The sequence below is a fragment of the Paroedura picta genome, chromosome 2, assembly GCF_049243985.1.
Source record: "Paroedura picta isolate Pp20150507F chromosome 2, Ppicta_v3.0, whole genome shotgun sequence".
Lineage (NCBI taxonomy): Eukaryota > Metazoa > Chordata > Lepidosauria > Squamata > Gekkonidae > Paroedura > Paroedura picta.
In genome coordinates, this window is record NC_135370.1 from 8,484,374 (window position 1) to 8,501,811 (window position 17,438).

General features: G+C 47.9%; 1 protein-coding gene across 4 annotated transcripts in view; it reads left to right on the forward strand.

Moving 5' to 3' along the window:
- IKZF2 (IKAROS family zinc finger 2) overlaps window positions 1–17,073 on the forward strand; it is a 101,264-nt gene extending 84,191 nt beyond the window's left edge. For 3 of the 4 annotated variants that reach the window (XM_077319324.1, XM_077319321.1, XM_077319322.1), the window contains exons 7-8: window positions 5,494–5,637; window positions 11,318–17,073. In XM_077319324.1, coding sequence (XP_077175439.1) covers window positions 5,494–5,637; window positions 11,318–12,042 — 869 coding nt within the window. In that variant the 3' untranslated portion in view covers window positions 12,043–17,073. The remainder of the gene's footprint in view (window positions 1–5,493; window positions 5,638–11,317) is intronic. The other variant, XM_077319323.1, reaches the window with a different exon arrangement.
- Window positions 17,074–17,438: the final 365 nt, after the last annotated feature.

Sequence of the window (17,438 nt, forward strand, 5' to 3'; positions counted from 1 at the left end):
TCCTCTAGCCCTCCGGTCTCTTGCGTCTGCTGAATGCCGCAGCTCTCACGGAAAAGGGGCAGGGGCACTTATTGCCATGATGTCACTTCCACGTGGATGCTGGAAGTGATGTTGCTAGGGCTGCCATGCAGTGCCTGGCAACCAGGGGTTGGGGAGGGGGTCAGAATCCTGGAAGAAAGATTAAAGAAAAATAAAGGCCTCTAAACTACTTACAGGAAGTCCTGACCATAGAGTTTCTGATGATTCCTAGAGCTCCCCAGAACTTTTCCTTTTCCTCACCAGGAGAGCCCCCCCCCTCCCTTGGGCTCCGATTTCTACCTAAGATCAAGTTGAGCATCAGTGCGCAATCACTGGAATTGCCTGGAGGTCTCTTGCCATAAGTGGACTGATAGGAACCTCAGATGCCACAGGGTTGTGTCCCATTCTAGGAATTCGAGGACTTCACTAAGCATCGCACTTGGCTGATTCCCATCATCCCCACCCCCAGCACTCCACAATTAAAAATGATTTAAATAAGGGGTGATGCTGTTGCTGTCCTGACACTGAGAGCAACCAGTAGAAGAGCACTGAGAGCAACCAGAAGGCCATCTCTTGCCTGGAGAAGCTGAACGTCACTTCTCAGGCAACAAGGAGAGTGGTACAAGAGGGAGGCCTGAGGTAAAATAAGCGGCGCCTGCCCAGAGGCTGAGTTTCTGGAGGAGAGGAGGACCAAGTTTGGTGTCGTGGTTAGGAGTGCGGACTTCTAATCTGGCATGCCGGGTTCGATTCTGCACTCCCCCACATGCAGCCAGCTGGGTGACCTTGGGCTCAACACAGCACTGATAACTGTTCTGACCAAGCAGGAATATCAGGACTCTCTCAGCCTCACCCACCCCACAGGATGTGGGGAGAGGAAAGGGAAGGCTGCTTTGAGCCTCCTTCAGGTAGGGAAAAGCGGCATATAAGAACCAACTTTTCTTCTTCTTCTTCTTCTTCTTCTTCTTCTTCTTCTTCTTCTTCTTCTTCTTCTTCTTCTTCTTCTTCTTCTTCTTCTTCTTCTTCTTCTTCTTCCGGGATGAGGTGGGTTTTCAAAGAGGGACTGAGGGGAAACCAGAGAGGTGCTTTGTCATGTGAGAGGCTCCAAGCAGCAGAGAAAACAGGAGTTCTTTGGACACCTTAAGATCTAGGATGCTCGAGCTCATGGTCGAGACATTCCACCCCCCCCCCCCAAAATAACAAAGGCAGGCCAATGTTGTAGGTAAGCCATCCTGACTTTTCTCAAAGAACCCAAACTCAGGCAAAGTCTTCCAGGCCCTTCAGATTAGCCCAACATTTTGCAGCACTTTCTTCGAGCCCGTTGACATGCCAAGTTTTTGATTGACGACTATAATCATGCTGCCGCCGTCCAATTTGCCCCAGGGCATCCTTGGATGGAGATGTACAGACTGCCACTTTACTATGAACGGTGGAAAGACACGGTGAGGCTACGGAGCACCCGACGTTTGAGACTTGTCTTGCTGTAAGCTGCGGCCAAACAGTTCCCAAGCCAGTCTGGGCAAAAGGCTGGCAGATCCCCAGGAGATCTCACGGGACAGGGTGCTGTGTCTGGGGCCCTCATGGAAAGCAGCCACAAGAGTCTTCTGGATTGACGGAAGGCTCTCCTTCTGCTTCTGCTTCCGCTGAGCGCTCCCCCCCCCAACACACACGCTGTTTTTCCTCTTGTGGTTTCACAAAGAACAGCCAGGGAGGGGAAGCAGTTCTGAGCCAGAAAAGGCCCAGCGGGCCAAGGGCTGAGAGCCGCCCACCTCCAGTCGCTGTCCTTTCCCCTAGCAGAACTTCCACCATGGGATTATTTGCATATTTCCGGCATAACGTCTCGCGGGGCCCTCGGTGGTTGCGCACTGGAGGCTGAGTGGTTGGATGGGGACAAATCCCGGACGCTTTCCCAAGCCTGTTGCATCTCTCAAGCTCTGTGCTAGGCACCTCGACAAAGCACTGACCCTGCAAAAGACTGTCTGCAGCTGCTCTGAAGGCCTCGTGTCACTTGAGAGTGGACAATTCCTGAGAGCCAGCTTGGTGTCATGGTTAGGAGTGCGGACTTCTAATATGGCAAGCCGGGTTTGATTCCCCGCTCCTCCTCCACATGCAGCCAGCAGGGTGACCTTGGGCTCACCACATCACTGAGAAAGCTGTTCTGACCAAGCAGTGATATCAGGGCTCTCTCAGCCTCACCCACCTCACGGGGTGTCTGTTGTGGGGAGAGGAAAGGGAAGGCGAATGTAAGCCGCTTTGAGACTCCTTCGGGTAGAGAAAAGCAGCATATAAGAACCAACTCTTCTTCTTCAGTAATATCAGGGCTCTCTCAGCCTCACCTTCCTCGCAGAGTGTCTGTTGTGGGGAGAGGAATGGGAAGGCAACTGTAGGCCACTTTGAGACTCCTTTGGGGAGAGAACAACAGCATATAAGAACCAACTCTTCTTCTTCTTCAGTAATATCAGGGCTCTCTCAGCCCCACCTCCCTCACAGGGGGTCTCTTGTGGGGAGAGGAAGGAGACTGTTAGCCACTTTGAGCCTCCTTTGGGGAGAGAAAAGTGGCATATAAGAACCAACTCTTCTTCAGTAATATCAGGGCTCTCTCAGCCTCACCCACCTCACAGCGTGTCTGTAGTGGGGAGAGGAAAGGGAAGGGGATTATAAGCCCCTTTGAGACTCCTTTGGGGAGAGAAAAGCGGCATATAAGAACCAACTCTTCTCCTCCTTCTTCTGGTGTCTGAGCTGCCAGCCTTGTGTCCCAGTTAAGGGGGAAATGGCCGTTTAAAGCAACATGACCCCCCCCCTCTTCCTGATGGCTAATCTACTTCCTGAATCGGCAATCTGGCTTTCACACCCCAGATGGGCCACCAGCTATACCCCCTGGGCTGCATTTGGAAGGCCTAAAGGAACAGAACATCCTGGTTAGGTACGGCGTAAGTTATGTCTGATGCCCGCTGCATTTCCTGGGACACTAATTGTGACCTCAAGAACTCGAGGTGTCCTATTAGATCAGGGCTATCTAGTCCACAGGGTCATGTTCCTTTCCCACAACCGTCTTCTGGAATACCTCCAGCAATCCCCAAACAGGACTGGAAAGCAACAGCCCTCCCAGTTCATGCTCCCTCCACCAATCAGAATCCATTTAGCTACCATAACTAGTGCCATGGAGAAACCTAATCAGGCTAATGTGTCCTGAGATATCTGGATGATCAGGACTGTTTCCGGATGGAGATACATCTCTCCAAGATACTGCTGTCAAGCTAAAAGGGGTTATCCAATTGAATGCTTGTTCGCCTACACCCAAAGACCAAAGCTGAAAGAAAAGGGATTCTGCCTTATCATCTGTTTCTGGTATTCTGGTTTTCCGCAGTCCTTGTGCTCCCAGTTCGACCCTTGCGTGAGCTTGCACCTTCGAGAACAAAGGCTACCAAAGCATCATCATGGCTTGCATTAGAGATGGCAGAGGCACATAAGGTTGTGTTCAGGGCAGTTTGAGAAGCACAGAAGCCAGGCAGAGTTTCCTCTTAAACCCCCCGACTGTATATCTTACACTTATTGCAGCTGTTCTTAAACTGAGAGGTAGGCTGTGCTTGGGATACTCGAAAGGGAAGGGTGCCAGGATGTATGTATATTTTTGAACTTCATGTATGCTCTGCCTTTTTCCCCTAATGGGGACCCGAAGCAGCTTAGATCATTCCCCTCTCCATTGTTTTATCCCTACAATGACCCTGTAAGATGAGTCAGGCTGAGAGTAGGTGATTGGACCACTCATTGATGAGAGGGGAATTGAACCTGCAGTTCCCCAGATCTTGGTCTAACTCCATAACCACTACAGTACAGTGGCTGGGCCTGCCTGGACCTGGGCATCTTGAGTGCCCCTTGCCTGAGGAACTTCACTGATCCTTACAGGGGCACCTGCATCCCCTGAGCTACCTTTTATCCAAGGAAGCCACCCTGGGAAAGCTGCTGCTTTTATTTTATACACTCCATTCTGTCCAATGGGATGGACTCTACATTGGATATAATGGAGAGATGAGGGCAACCTATTTTGGAACCATTGGATGTGGACCCCGTGGTCCAATAGTTGTGAAATTTGGAGGTAGGTCAGGGAAGAGCCTCCCAGAGCTGACCTGAAAGTTTGGAGGCTGTAACTGGACCCCCCCCCCTCCCGGCCCCGGGAAAGGCAGGAACGCCAGAATTGCGATTAAAGTCAATGGTGCCTGGGACTTTAATGGACACCGAAGCTGAATTGGTCCGGATCGGGGCCCTGGTGCGCAAGCCTAATCAGGACCCTCCGGGGCTTTAACCAGATCTCTTCCGCCAGGCTGAGGCCAGGAAACTATGCCAAGCACATGCTGGCCTCCCTGCCTGAGACCCCATCCAGCCAACAAAATCCACCCAACCTGCACTACACCCCCCCCCCCCAGTAATCTCTAAATTGGGAAGAGGAGACAGTTGTTAAAAATAGTTTTGAAGCTTAATTTAAACCTATAGCTGATTAATGTTTTGTTATATAAATGTAATCTGGTTTTTTGTATTGATTGTTTAACTTTGATGTTACCTTCCTTGAGCTGACATGGGAAGGGTGGGGTATAAAAATCAAATATTATTATTATGCCGCTGCACGTCATTGGAATGTGCACCTTCAAGCATCACCTCTTTGTCTGAACCATGAGCTCAGTTCACAAACTTGGAAAGTATTTTCTGGAAATTGTGCAGCTGTTTTGCCCGCTCCGTGATTCACTCCGTCCTGTGCCCGTATCATCTCCTCTGTGTTGGGGGTGTCTTACCCAGACCCCACTGCAGCTCCAGGGAGCCTGAGTCCCTCCCCAGATCCAGGCGGATACCGGACAAAAGTGGAAGAACGTCCTCCACTTCCCAAACTTAGCAGTGCCTTTTGATGCGCTTAATTTTGTTTGCAGTCTGTCTTTCTCTCTGCGCACCAGTCAGGCAGCGGGGTGTGCATGTGTGTGTGTGTGTGATTGAAGAGACCCGGGTTCAGATCCCTACTCTGCCGTGGAAGTCGGCTGGGCCATCGTGGACCCAGTCCCACACTCTCACCTTCCTTACAGGGCTGTTGTGAGGGTAAGTCAGTAAAACAAACCAGTTCCGAAATTCAGCAAAAAAAACAAACTCTGAATGATAACATTTGCATCTAATGGCCTGGTAAAGCTAGCCAGCCAGCAAATTATAAAATGTGGTAACAACCCCTGAGCCTGAACGGCAGAGATTCCTAGTAAAACACCACAAGGCAGTGGGGTTGGGATTGAAGGACGGGAAGGAGAAAGCCCCAGCCCCTAACAGGCCCCTTCATGAGCCAATGCATGTCCCCCCCACAGCTTCCAGCACTCCACAGGATCCCTGACTGTGTGCGTCCAGACTTCAAAAAGAAAAAAGAAAAGTGACCATTTTGTTGACTGATTGAATTTCTCTTGGAAGTGTAGGTAGACCTCTCTGATTTGGATTTTTGGTTTCATGTAGTGCCCACTGTGGAAGATTGTCAGGAACAAGAACCTGGGATGGACAGCCATGTCTCTCTGGTGCCTTTTGAAAGACCGGCTGTTCTAGAGAAGGTGACAAGCAACCTGGGAAAGCGCAAAAGCTCCGCCCCACAGAAGTTTGGGGGTAAGCGTCAGACAAGCCCTTCTGTTGTTCTTAATGGCCCAAAGGGGAGATGCTGCTCAAACCAGAAAGCCCATTTGCTCTTGGCATCCCCTGAACTGGGCACCCAGCCGGGAGGTGGGGTGGGCCAGTTGCGTGCTGCACAGCACGGTGTCTTGGGCAGAGTCCAGCTCCTGCTCTCAGGGTCACAGGCCTTAGGAAGCTGGCAAGCTTAAGACATCTCTCTGGTTGTCTGCAAATCTGGGAGGGGCTCTGGCTCCATGGGGAGCCTCTGCTTGGCATCCAAAAGGTCCCAGATTCAATCCCCAGCATCTCCAGTTGAGAAAGGGACTAGGCAGGAGGGCAAGACCTGCTAACAGAGGGCCATTGGGGTTTAGTAGATGCAGAATAGAGGAAGAGTTGGTTCTTATATGCCGCTTTTCTCTACCCGAAGGAGTCTCAGAGCGGCTTACAGTCTCCTTCCCTTTCCTCTCCCCACAACAGACACCCTGTGAGGGAGGTGGGGCTGAGGGAGCCTTGATATTCCTGCTCGGTCAGAACAGCTTGATCAGTGCCGTGGCGAGCCCAAGGCCCAGCTGACTACACATGGAGGAAGAGCAGGGAATCAAACCTGGCTCGGCAGATTAGAAGTCCGTGCTCTTAACCACTACACCACTACGCCAAGCTGGGCAGCCCGGGTTAAAATCCCCACTTCTTCCATTGAAGTTCACAGGAAGATCTTATGCCTGTCATAAATTTCAACTCTGACCTACCTCGCAGGGTTGTTGTGGGGAAACGGGGGAGGGGAGAATGACATGCACAAAAACCACTTTGAGCCCAAAGTGGGGAGAAGAACAGAAAATAAATAAATAAATAAAAGTAAAATAAATAAATGCCAGCAATACCAAACACATGCAGTCTGAGTAGCTGACATCAGAGTGAGTTTGTGCTTCGGTATCAGGCAGCTTTGTGTTCAGGTTAAAAGCAGGGATCTGATAGTATTGCATTGTCAGAGGCAGTCCATATTTAAGAGGATTTCTCTGGACTTGCTAGGTGGCAGAATGGTACTTGGACCCTACTGCCCCTGTCCTTTTCCAGTGGCATAAGGTTGCTTCCTGCTCTCAGAATCTGTGGCGCCTCCATTTGTTTTGGTTGCTATACCTAAAAGCTTTCCCAGGGTGGAGGACAGAAGCCTGCACGTGTCTCTGCGGGGCAAAGCCTTTGCCATCCAACAAGTGTCCTTCCCAGCGTGCTGCTGGAAAAGCAGCATTGTGCAGGGGGCTGGTCGAGATGGCCTGCATGACCCCTTCCAACCCCATGACTGCATGGTTCTGTATGGTTGGATAGTATTGTCCACAAAGTAGACATGATGCTAGGTTGGCCCAGGATCAAACCCATCGTAGGAAGAACATTGCTGAAGTCCTGATGGACTTCATTAAGAGCCTGTTCCAGGATACAAAATATTGTCAGTCTATTCTATGTAGAGCACAGGTACGTGGGACAGGTGTAGATGGCATGCTGTATATTGGCGTAATTACAGGCATATTCTGGGCACTCGTGTCAGTGCTGTAGATGTGAAGGCAGAAGATGCCTCCTAATCTGAAATGCCCTGTTCTGAGTGGCCTAGACCAGGGGTAGTCAACCTGTGGCCCTTCAGATGCCCATGGACTACAATTCCCATAAGCCCCTGCCAGCAAACACTGGCAGGGGGCTCATGGGAATTGTAGTCCATGAACATCTGGAGGACCACAGGCTGACTACCCCTGGCCTAGACTATCCAGTCTTAGCGGCTCTCACAAGCTAAGCAGGCTAGGGTTGGGTGGAGGACCCCTAAGGAAACTCAGAGTGTTTGGGCCTACCGTATCTTAGGGACCGCCTATCTGTGCATACCCCCCAAAGGGCTTTATGCTCAGCCAACACCAACAGGCCGGTGAACCCCGGCCTCAAAGACGTGTGTCTGGCCACCGCCAGGGCCAGGGTCTTTTCGGCCTCGGTCCCAGCTTGGTGGAACAAGCTCTCAAGTAAGATCAGGGCCCTGTTGGCAGTTCCGCAGCCATTGGTTGAGGCCAGTCCAAGCACGGCACACCCCACTTCCCATCGTAGCATCGCTAACTGCTCCTCAGGTCAACGTGGGTGTACTCACACTCAGGGCCTATAGGGCCAGTGCCACTCTTGCGGGATGCTTACTATTTTCGTGACATTTATATTGTTTTCTCGTTGTATTGTATTTTATTTTAATGATGTTAGCCACCCCAAGATTCAGGTAAGGGGCGGGATATCTGTAAGCGTTAATAAAGCCGATAAGGGGTGCTGGGAGGAGCTGGGACTCACCGCCTGTGAGCTGAGCCCATTGCGATATCGGGGTTGAAATTTTGAAAAGAAAGAGGGAAAGCGGCCCGCTCCCAAGGTGAGGGGAAGTTGAACCAGACTAGGCAAATCATGGTGTTCATTGGGCGCTTTCCGGAACAAAGGAGGTTTTGTTTGTCTAGAGGAGGATAACGAAAATGTTGAGGGGTTTGTAGATGGATGAGGAAAGGTTAAGGGAGCTTGGTCTGTTTAGCCTGGAGAAAAGGTGACTAAGAGGCAATATGATAACCGTCTTCAAATACTTGAGGGGCTGGCTTATAGGAGAAAAGTTGTTTTCTAATGCCCCAGGGGGTCAGACCATAACCATGCAGAAGAAGTTGCTGACAGTTAGAGCAGCTCTTTAGGGGAACAGGCTTCCTTGGGAGGTGGTGGGTTCTCCTTCTTTGGAGATAGTCATCTGACAGAAATGCAGACTCTGTGAACTTAGGCAGGTTGTAAAGTGGATGGGCAGAAGGGATTGTGTCTGAGGTTGCCTCTTGTGGCCCTTTCTTGCATGCCAAGGGAAATGCTGGTTGCCACTTCGGGGTCAGAAGGCAAATTTTCTTCAGACCAGGCTGACCAGGGATTCTGGTGTTATTTTTGGAGGGGGGGGGGCATCGTCTGGACTTGGAATTGGGGTCAGTGTGGGTGGGCAGGTAGTTGTAAATTCCCTACATTTTGCAGGGAGTTGGACTAGATGACCCTGGAGGTCCCTTCCGACTCTGTGATCCTATGATTCATGACACCGATGTTAACCCTCTTCATTAATTTGATGTGTCTGCCTGTGTGTTTCTTCTGCCCCTAGCCTTAAAATAGCCACCGGTTTAACAATATAGGTGTTCCGACTCGTTTGGTGTCCTTATCTATAAGTTTATGAAATAGATATTCCTCTCTTAGATATCGGAGTCTCAAATATTCTACAAGGATGATGTTCTAAACTCTTCTTTGCCAAGTTCTCAGCAAAATTCATGTCCCACTATCTTTCTGTCCAAATCTGCTTTCTGAAGATGAGGAGGTGTCCCCTCCTTCCAACCCCGCACTGGTTTCTTCTCTCTCCTGAGTTGACCCCAACTCTTTGTCGCTGCTTTCAGAGTTTTCCCATAGCCCTGCCCACCCCACTGTCCTTTCAATATATCTTTGTCCTCTGTTCCTCCACCCTCCAGCTTTCCCTTTGTCCCTTGCTGCCTGTAGATACAGGTAACTTTGCCTGGAAACCAATAGAGAGGCACGTTTGCTGCTGTGAATAACTTCCACTTGCGTTCAATGGGAACAGGGCCTGCTCCAGGTTTGGAGGGCCCTTCACAGGACTGCCTTCCCCTCCTCTGCCTACACCAGGAGCCCCGCTTGTGCCCCCCTTCCTTCTCACCCCCTTGCATACCTCCCATCTTGCCTGCTTATGAGCCATCCCACCATCCATTGTGCATGCATCTGGGACCATTAGTGGTGGTGTGTTGGCAAGAGGGTCGGTGGGGAGGGGTTGAAAGTAGTGCCTCCCCCAAAGCCCTGGGCCCTGGCAGCTGCCCCACCTCATAGGATGCTGATGCCAGCCTTGGAAGGGAAGAAGCAAATTCCAAGCTGGCGATGTCAAAAAGCTTTATTCAGAACGAGTTCCTAGGTATAAAACCTCGTTTTTGTATTTTACTTCCTCAGTAAACTGTAACAAAATTAAAGTATATTTCTTTCTGTTTATTAATCTTCAGTTGACGGGTCATCTCTGCTCGCCAGCTTGGAATTTCTTTCTGTTTATTGGAAGGGAAGAAGGCAGGGTTGGGTAGTGCCTTGCCCCTGTGTCAGCCGTGGCAAGCCAGGCCATTTTGTTATGTATGTCAGGCTGGTTCTCCACCGAGGGGACCCGGGTGAGTCCCTGAGGCTTTGCTTCCTGCCAGGAAGTGTCTAGAGAAGTCCACCCCTCACCCTCCACTAGCTTACTGGCCCACCAGTATCTTGACAGATGGATGCCACGGGGACTTTAGCGTGTAGGCTGAGAAAACTGCCTCCCCCTGGATCAGGTTGATGTGCTATCCTTACTGATCTTGCTTCTTCCGTTTTCTGAAATAACCATGTGATATCTCTCAAACCCTGCACCTTTGCACACATAATAAACACCTATGGCTTGGGATCCCCTAGCTAACTAGGACTACCGCTAACCAAGCTTAACTTACTTAAACACCTTTATATTTCTAACTCTGGCATATCTACCAGTTTGAAAATACACATGCCTTTTTACCAAGGTTTTTACAAAATGATTTGGGTTTTTAATTTACACAATGTCCGTCTTTCTCAGAAGGACTGAAGCCCATGCATTAGGGTATGGAAGACTGGCACGGCCAGAAAGGACCAAACCACAGCATCAGTGCTCACACAACACATGGAATGGTAGAGAAATTGCATAAATAGCCTCCTACTGAAGGGCATCTCCCTGACTGTGTTGGGAGCATGTTTCAGAACCATGGTTTTGGTTTATGGACTGTGAAGTTACAAATCCAGCATTAAAAGTTATAGGGTATCACATTTTATTTATTTATTTGGATTTTTATACCGCCCTTCCCTACGGCTCTGGGCAGTTTACATGGAACATTGAACAAATTTACATAGAACTTTACCACAATCTATAACATTGCACAAGTGTCAAAGAACATAACAACATATCAGGTAACAGTCACAACCCAACATGAATAACAGCACTGATCTACCCCTGGGGAGATCAAATTGTTTAGTCACGGAAGGGGCATCTGAGAGGGGCGGGGGGGGGGGGGGACTAGCAGATGTTCCGAGTCAGTCAACCTCAAGCGAATGCCTGGTGGAGGAGCTCCCTTTTGCAGGCCCTGTGGAATTGTGGAAGTTCGGGCAGGGCTCTGATCTCCTCAGGGAGCTCGTTCCACCAGGTGGGGGCCAGAACCGAGAAGGCTATGGTCCTTGTTGAGGTCCAACGTGCTTCTCTGGGGCTCGGGATCCGCAGCCAGTTGGAGGTGGTGGAGTGTAAGGTTCTTTGGGGGGTATAGGCCGGGAGATGGTCTCTCAAATACACCGGGCCCAAACCACGTATGGCCTTGAAGGTGATTATTGCACCACACAACCTGTCTAGAAGACGTGCTTCTTCCTCTTGCAAACTTTTCATCAGACTGCCTTCTACACAGAAAGAGAGATAGAGCTCTTTCTAGGGCAGTAAACTGACCGGGTCCCCGGCCTATTCTGGAATATTTGCGTCTGTTCTTTTCCTGCCTCGGTAAGAACTGCCCTGATCTGAGCTGCTCACTTTTTCCACCAAGGAGACGCGTAGAGCACCAGTATTCTTTTCCCTCCTTGCCCTGAGAGTGACACCTATTTCTTTTGTCTCCTTGCTGTCCTCCTTCTGTAGGCGAGAAGCTTATGAGATTCGGCTACCCAGACATCCATTACGAGACCGGCTTACCCTACGAGAGAGACGCGGAGCTGATGCAAACCCACATGATGGACCAAGCCATCAACAACGCCATCTCTTACCTCGGCGCCGAGGCGCTCCACCCCTTGATTCAGCACCCGCCTAGCTCCGTGGCCGACGTGGCGCCGGTCATCACTTCCGCTTACGCGCCGGTCTATAACCCTAACAGGATAGAAAGGCCGGTGAGCCGAGAAACGGCAGACAGCAACGAAAACAACATGGACGGCCCCATCTCCCTCATCAGACCAAAGAGTCGGCCCCAGGAAAGAGAGGCCTCTCCCAGCAACAGCTGCCTCGATTCCAGCGACTCCGAGAGCAGCCACGAAGACCGCCAGTCCTACCAAGGAACTCCTGCCTTAAATCCCAAAAGGAAGCAAAGCCCAGCGTACATGAAGGAGGACTCCAAGGCTGCGGATGTCCCTAAAACTGCCAAGGGCTCTTTAAAGGATATCTACAAGGTCTTCAACGGGGAGGGAGAACAGATCCGGGCCTTCAAGTGCGAGCACTGTCGTGTTCTTTTCCTCGACCACGTCATGTACACCATCCACATGGGGTGTCATGGCTACCGGGACCCGTTAGAGTGCAACATTTGTGGCTACCGGAGTCAGGACCGCTATGAGTTCTCGTCTCACATTGTCCGAGGGGAACACACATTCCATTAGGCCTTCTCTTCCAAAGGGGACTCTGAAGTAGAAGAATCAGCTGCACATGAAGAAATTCTGCACTTAACAACCCCACTTTTCCTCAGACGTCGACCCACCGTTGGTTATCTTTGTTGTCATTTTGTTGCTGTTTTTTTTTATTATTGTTATTTTCTTGTTAATCTTATTTTGTTAACCCAGCCTCACTTGGCACCCCTATTGAGGAGGGAAGGAAGGGACCACAGAGTAGTTCTGTTGTTTGTCTCTGAAAACCGGTGTTACTTTTTTCATGGGAACTGACAGGCAACGCTATTTCTATAGATTTTTATACGGCTGGGCTCCGCTAGGTGCTCAAGACCTGATCAAGCTGCCAACTTTTGGCAGATGAGTAATTTCAGGCAAATAAATCACACCTTTCAGATGAAAGCCCTTTCCAATATGTAGGTTTGGGGGTTCAGGATGGAGAATTCTCATTTTTCAACATTTTCCAGTGGGGAGTGGGGGGAAGGGGGGTCACGCTCCCGCATTCCAGCGATTTAGGAGCACAAACCAAGCGTTATATTCCGTCATTTCTTCCCAAGGTGAACAACACCCCTCGTGTTATTTTTTTTTCCTGGACTATCTCTGAAACCTTTTCTGCGTAACACTGAACCATCAGGCACTCGATTTTAAACATGGTACAACATTCTGCAAGAGGTTGGAAGCCCTATAACCTTTCCCTAACATGCACTTTCAAATCAAGAGAATTGCTGGTGTGTTATTGTGTGATAAACGTAACTTCACTGGTTCCTTACGGATGCTCCCTTAGCCTTAACTAGTTGAGCCCTGTGTACAAAGAAAGACATTTTCAAATCTACCTGATTAGGTGACTAACAATCGGCTTCTATGCATGTTTACTCAGGAGTAAGTCCTACTGAGTTCAGCGAGAGTTTACTTCACAGGAATGCAGTTTTAGAAGTAGAAGCATCTAAAGTTTATGTAATGGATTCTGCAGTTTTTAAGGCTTGCTTGAGAATCTCAGATATATTACTCACAAATAGATTTTAAATCTTGATTATTCTTTTTTTGGTTTGCTTTTAGTTTTTGTACGTGGACCACCCTGCCACCATTTAAAATGAGGTTTCAAGTTCAAAGAACTTAGGCCTTCTCTCGGTGTGCTTTTTGGACTGGGTTACGTCATGCTGAATAACTTACAGTATTTGCTGGCGTATAAGACTACATTTTCCCCCAGAAAAACATGCCTCCAAGTGGGGGGGTCGTCCTATATGCCGGGTGCACTTCAGTTGGGATAGACATAGCTGCCCATAGTGGCCCATAGTACTGTAATGTAACAAACTCTATATTTTGAGTGGAAATGTTGGGGGGGTCATCTTATACGCCGGCAAATACGGTACTTTGATACAAAAGTTCAAAGATGTCAGGCCTCTTCTGCTGACTCAGCAGCTGTAGTTTACACAGGCAGGGATTTGGGGGGAGGTGGGGGCCGCTTCACACGTGACGCTGTTTCAGAACAGGTTGCTGAGAAAAAAGATGTACAATACGGAAAGAAAATGTCACAAACGTCTTGAAATGTATGTGCAACTTAACAGATATTTGTTTCATGCATAAGCGCATAGGAACATCCTCTGTACCATATTGGAAAGCCATCATGTGTGAAGCAGCACAGTCTCACACTATACTCTGACTGACATCTTTATTAATTCTTGGGTTGCAGCATAGTTGGGGTTCATAGTGAATTTCAGTTGCATTTTTGCATACCAGAGATAATGACCTCTTAATTGTTTGCACAGTCCCTTATTCTAAGGTGAAATAGAACCTAATTGGGAGTTCTGAATAGTCCAGGGGCTTTCTTTCTGTGCTGAAAACTTTGGCTTCTGGTTAATCCCTTGACCCTATTAACTAATGAGCCATTCAAGTGATTCAGGAGGTTATTATTTTGTGGCTATGATTGTATAGGCAAACCCTCTATGAACAGTAATTTAGGTGAGTTAATATCTGGATTCTGAATTTTTATTTTTGTTAGGCTCTTTTTTTTTTGTTTGCTTGATATTATTTTTTATTTTTGTTCGTAAATCACTGGCTACCTCATGTTTTTCTACATCCTTAGTTCTTTTTCCCCCCCTGCTCCTGGGCTGAGAAGTTTTCTGATCTTGCTGTAAAACTGCAAAGAGAGTACATAAACATTTGCACCCTGCTGACTGATGAGGCTCTAAGCTTCTTCCTTGGACTGAGAATGTGTAGTCTTTGGCTTGACTTTTCCATCATCCAGCACCAGCACCTCTTTGGTCTCTCCAATGAATCTGAAGAACCATAGAGCGGGTCTCCACCTTGTGCTAAAATGGGAGTCCAGGGGGGTGTTCCACCAAGTCTGCTTGACGGCCCTGCTGTAGTACCAGATCAAGTCCTGGCCAAGTCCTTGCAATTGATTTGCTGTTTTGAGTTCTGATGACCGTGGACTCAAGTGGGGTTGAGTCTTTCAGAAAGCGTTTTTTGAACTGTCTGGCTAAATTTTTTAAAAGAAGGTTGACTTTACCCATAGAAGACTGCAAGAAGGTTTAGCCCTATTGTCCGCTTTGACACGCTGCTCTTCCCTTCCCTGGCTTGTGCGAGCAGTCGATGGGAGCAGAATGACTTTCTGGAGGCACGGTTGGCAGGTACAAACTGTGTTGGAAGGACAAAGCCGGATTACTGTGTGATTGTTCTCCAGCACTAACATACTCTTAGCATTAAAAAATGTAAGGGCTTAATTAATAAGTGTCTGTAAAATGCATTATAGGTAGAAATGTTTAAGTAATGTAAGAAATTCCTGGGGGGGGGGACCTGGGATGGGGAGCAAGATTGTGAATTCTGGTCATATTTGCATATCGTAGAGAATGGCCCATTTTGCTTTCCATGACTGTTTATTCCAGGATGAAACAGTACTAAACCAAGAGCTCCTAATTATCCAGGGCCTTTTTTATTCTTGACTGAAAACTTTTTTTTTTTTATGGCTAATCCCTTAATTCTGTGAACTAATGAGAGATTTTGGCGGTTCCTATTTTGAGGCTGTGGTTCCATAAGCAAGCCGTCTGTTTAGCAGGTATTTCCACGTCTTGGGTCAGTTGACGACGGAAGATCCCTACACACCCAAGTTGCGGGTTGATCTATTCTCAGCTCAAAAAGAAGCTTGGCAGTTAGGCAAAAAGGAGAGCTTTCCACCACAAGGGCAAAAAATTCATTGGAAACTATAAAGATCCTTTGCCTAATAGACATTTCACATTAGGAACCAGGAGTGGGGATCCTTAGGCCAGCACTGTGGTTTTCAGGGGCTCCTCTTACAAAGAGTTCAGCCAAAAATACTGTTTTGAAAAACACTGGTTGAACTTGCACTTATTTGACCCCTCTGGTTCTAGGATCCTGTCTCTCTGCACACAAGAGACACTGTCATCTCCCCTTCTTATGGTTTCCAGGTACACAAAAAGCAGTTCATTCTCTCATTCTGTTGTGCTAGTACGTTCAAGACCCCCTTCTGGTTGATAACTGCTGAAATGCTTCCAGGACCAATGGGGGCACGCAGAAAGCAAAGCATAATAGCTGGAAGAGCCAGAAGCTTCTCACAGAACTGTCCTTGGAGAGGCCTGGCCCAGGCAAAATAATACCCATGCTCTTTGACCACTGAAGAAGCCCTGAAGACACCCTTGAAGTCTTCGCAGTGGAATGGAATGAAAAGGCAAAAAAGATTGGCATCTCCACAAATATTTAATAGTCTTAAAATGCATGGCCAACCCATAGATTTATGTCGGAGACGTTTTGAAATCCATTGGATTTCTGCAGAGCTTCATAGAATGCCCAGATTATTTATTTCTGAGAATTTATGGTCACACTTGTTTTTTTCTCAGACTTTTTTGACAGAGCGATCAAGGAGTACTGTGTGTTACCATTTCTAGGGTTTCCTTGATATTAATTTGGCACTGGGTGTTCCGAAAAACATTGTGAACCTAAGTTGGATGCTCTAGTTAGGGTTTTGACAGTCAAGGCTTGGATTATAATATTACTTTCAGTGTTTCTTATACTAAGGGAAGGTTTAGGGCAGCGGTCCCCAACCCCGGTCCGGGGACTGGTACCGGTCCGTGGATCAGTCGGTACCGGGCCGCAGCTCCTCCTCGTCCTCCTCCCCGGCTGCTGCCTTGGGGGCTGCCCTGCCACTCTGCTGCTGGCTCACCTTTGGTGCTCTCCGGCAGCTGCCATAGCTGTGGCTCCCTCTCGACGTGGCACTGTGCAGCTGCTACTGGCAGTGCCCCCCAGCGGGTGGCAGGAAGTCAGGGGCGCTGGCAGGAAAGCAAGTGGAGCAGGGGCTCAGGTGGCGGCAATGTCCCTTGGCAAAAGACTACCCCCCCCCCCGAGCATCAGTAAAATTGTCAAGCGTTGACCGGTCCCCAGTGATAAAAAGTTTGGGGACCATTGGGATTCCCCTTCAAACCTCCGTGAGTTCACCAATTGCAGAGGGCCAGTAACCACACTGAGACTAGCCAGTTGAAAGAAAGAAAGGATTTACTTAAAAAAAACAATCATTCCAGAGTTACATAAAATCAGAGGATCAATATAGACACACAGTGTGACAGGAAGCAAAGGGAGACCCTTTCTAACCCTGTCCTGCTCCTTACAGCTGGGAGACGGGTGAGGATTAGGTTAAATGCTGTTCCCTAGCATTTTCATTGGAGAATGAAATGGGACATTGGAGAATGAAATGGGAGCTAGTCTATCCTCACAACTATATTGTACGGTTTAGAGCCAAATGAAACGTCACTGCAGGAAGAATGCTGAAAATACTGCAGGGTGGTGAGTTCCCTTTCTGTTTTCTTGTAATAAGGCTTTGAATCCACACAAAAAAATCTGAATGGTTTTGGAGAATGGAAATTGGAATATTCTAATGGCATGAAATTGGAAGTGGGTAAAGTGAAATTTTGGTGTGATAAAAATAAGGGTAAAATGATTTTTTAAAATTTTAATTTGTATGCACAAATGCAGATGTCTGAGCAAACTATTTCAGAATTCAATTTTGGTAGTTGATATATATATATATATATATATATATATATATATATATATATATATATATATATATATATATATATATATATATATATATATATATATATATATATATATATATATATATATATATATATATATATATATATATATATATATATATATATATATATATAGGCATTTCTGGCTGTTTTCAAGAGGCAGAACTTTTAACGCTCAGGATTCAAAGGCGAGTGATTCTCTCAACATACGCATCCCAGAAAAATACAACCTTATTTGTCAGTGGAACTGAAACGACAGTCAGTTTTCTGATTGGGTCGTTTTTTGTAAAGGTAGTAAAGTCAGTTAAAACAAAGAGAAAGGTTCTTTTGATTTGGATTGATTGA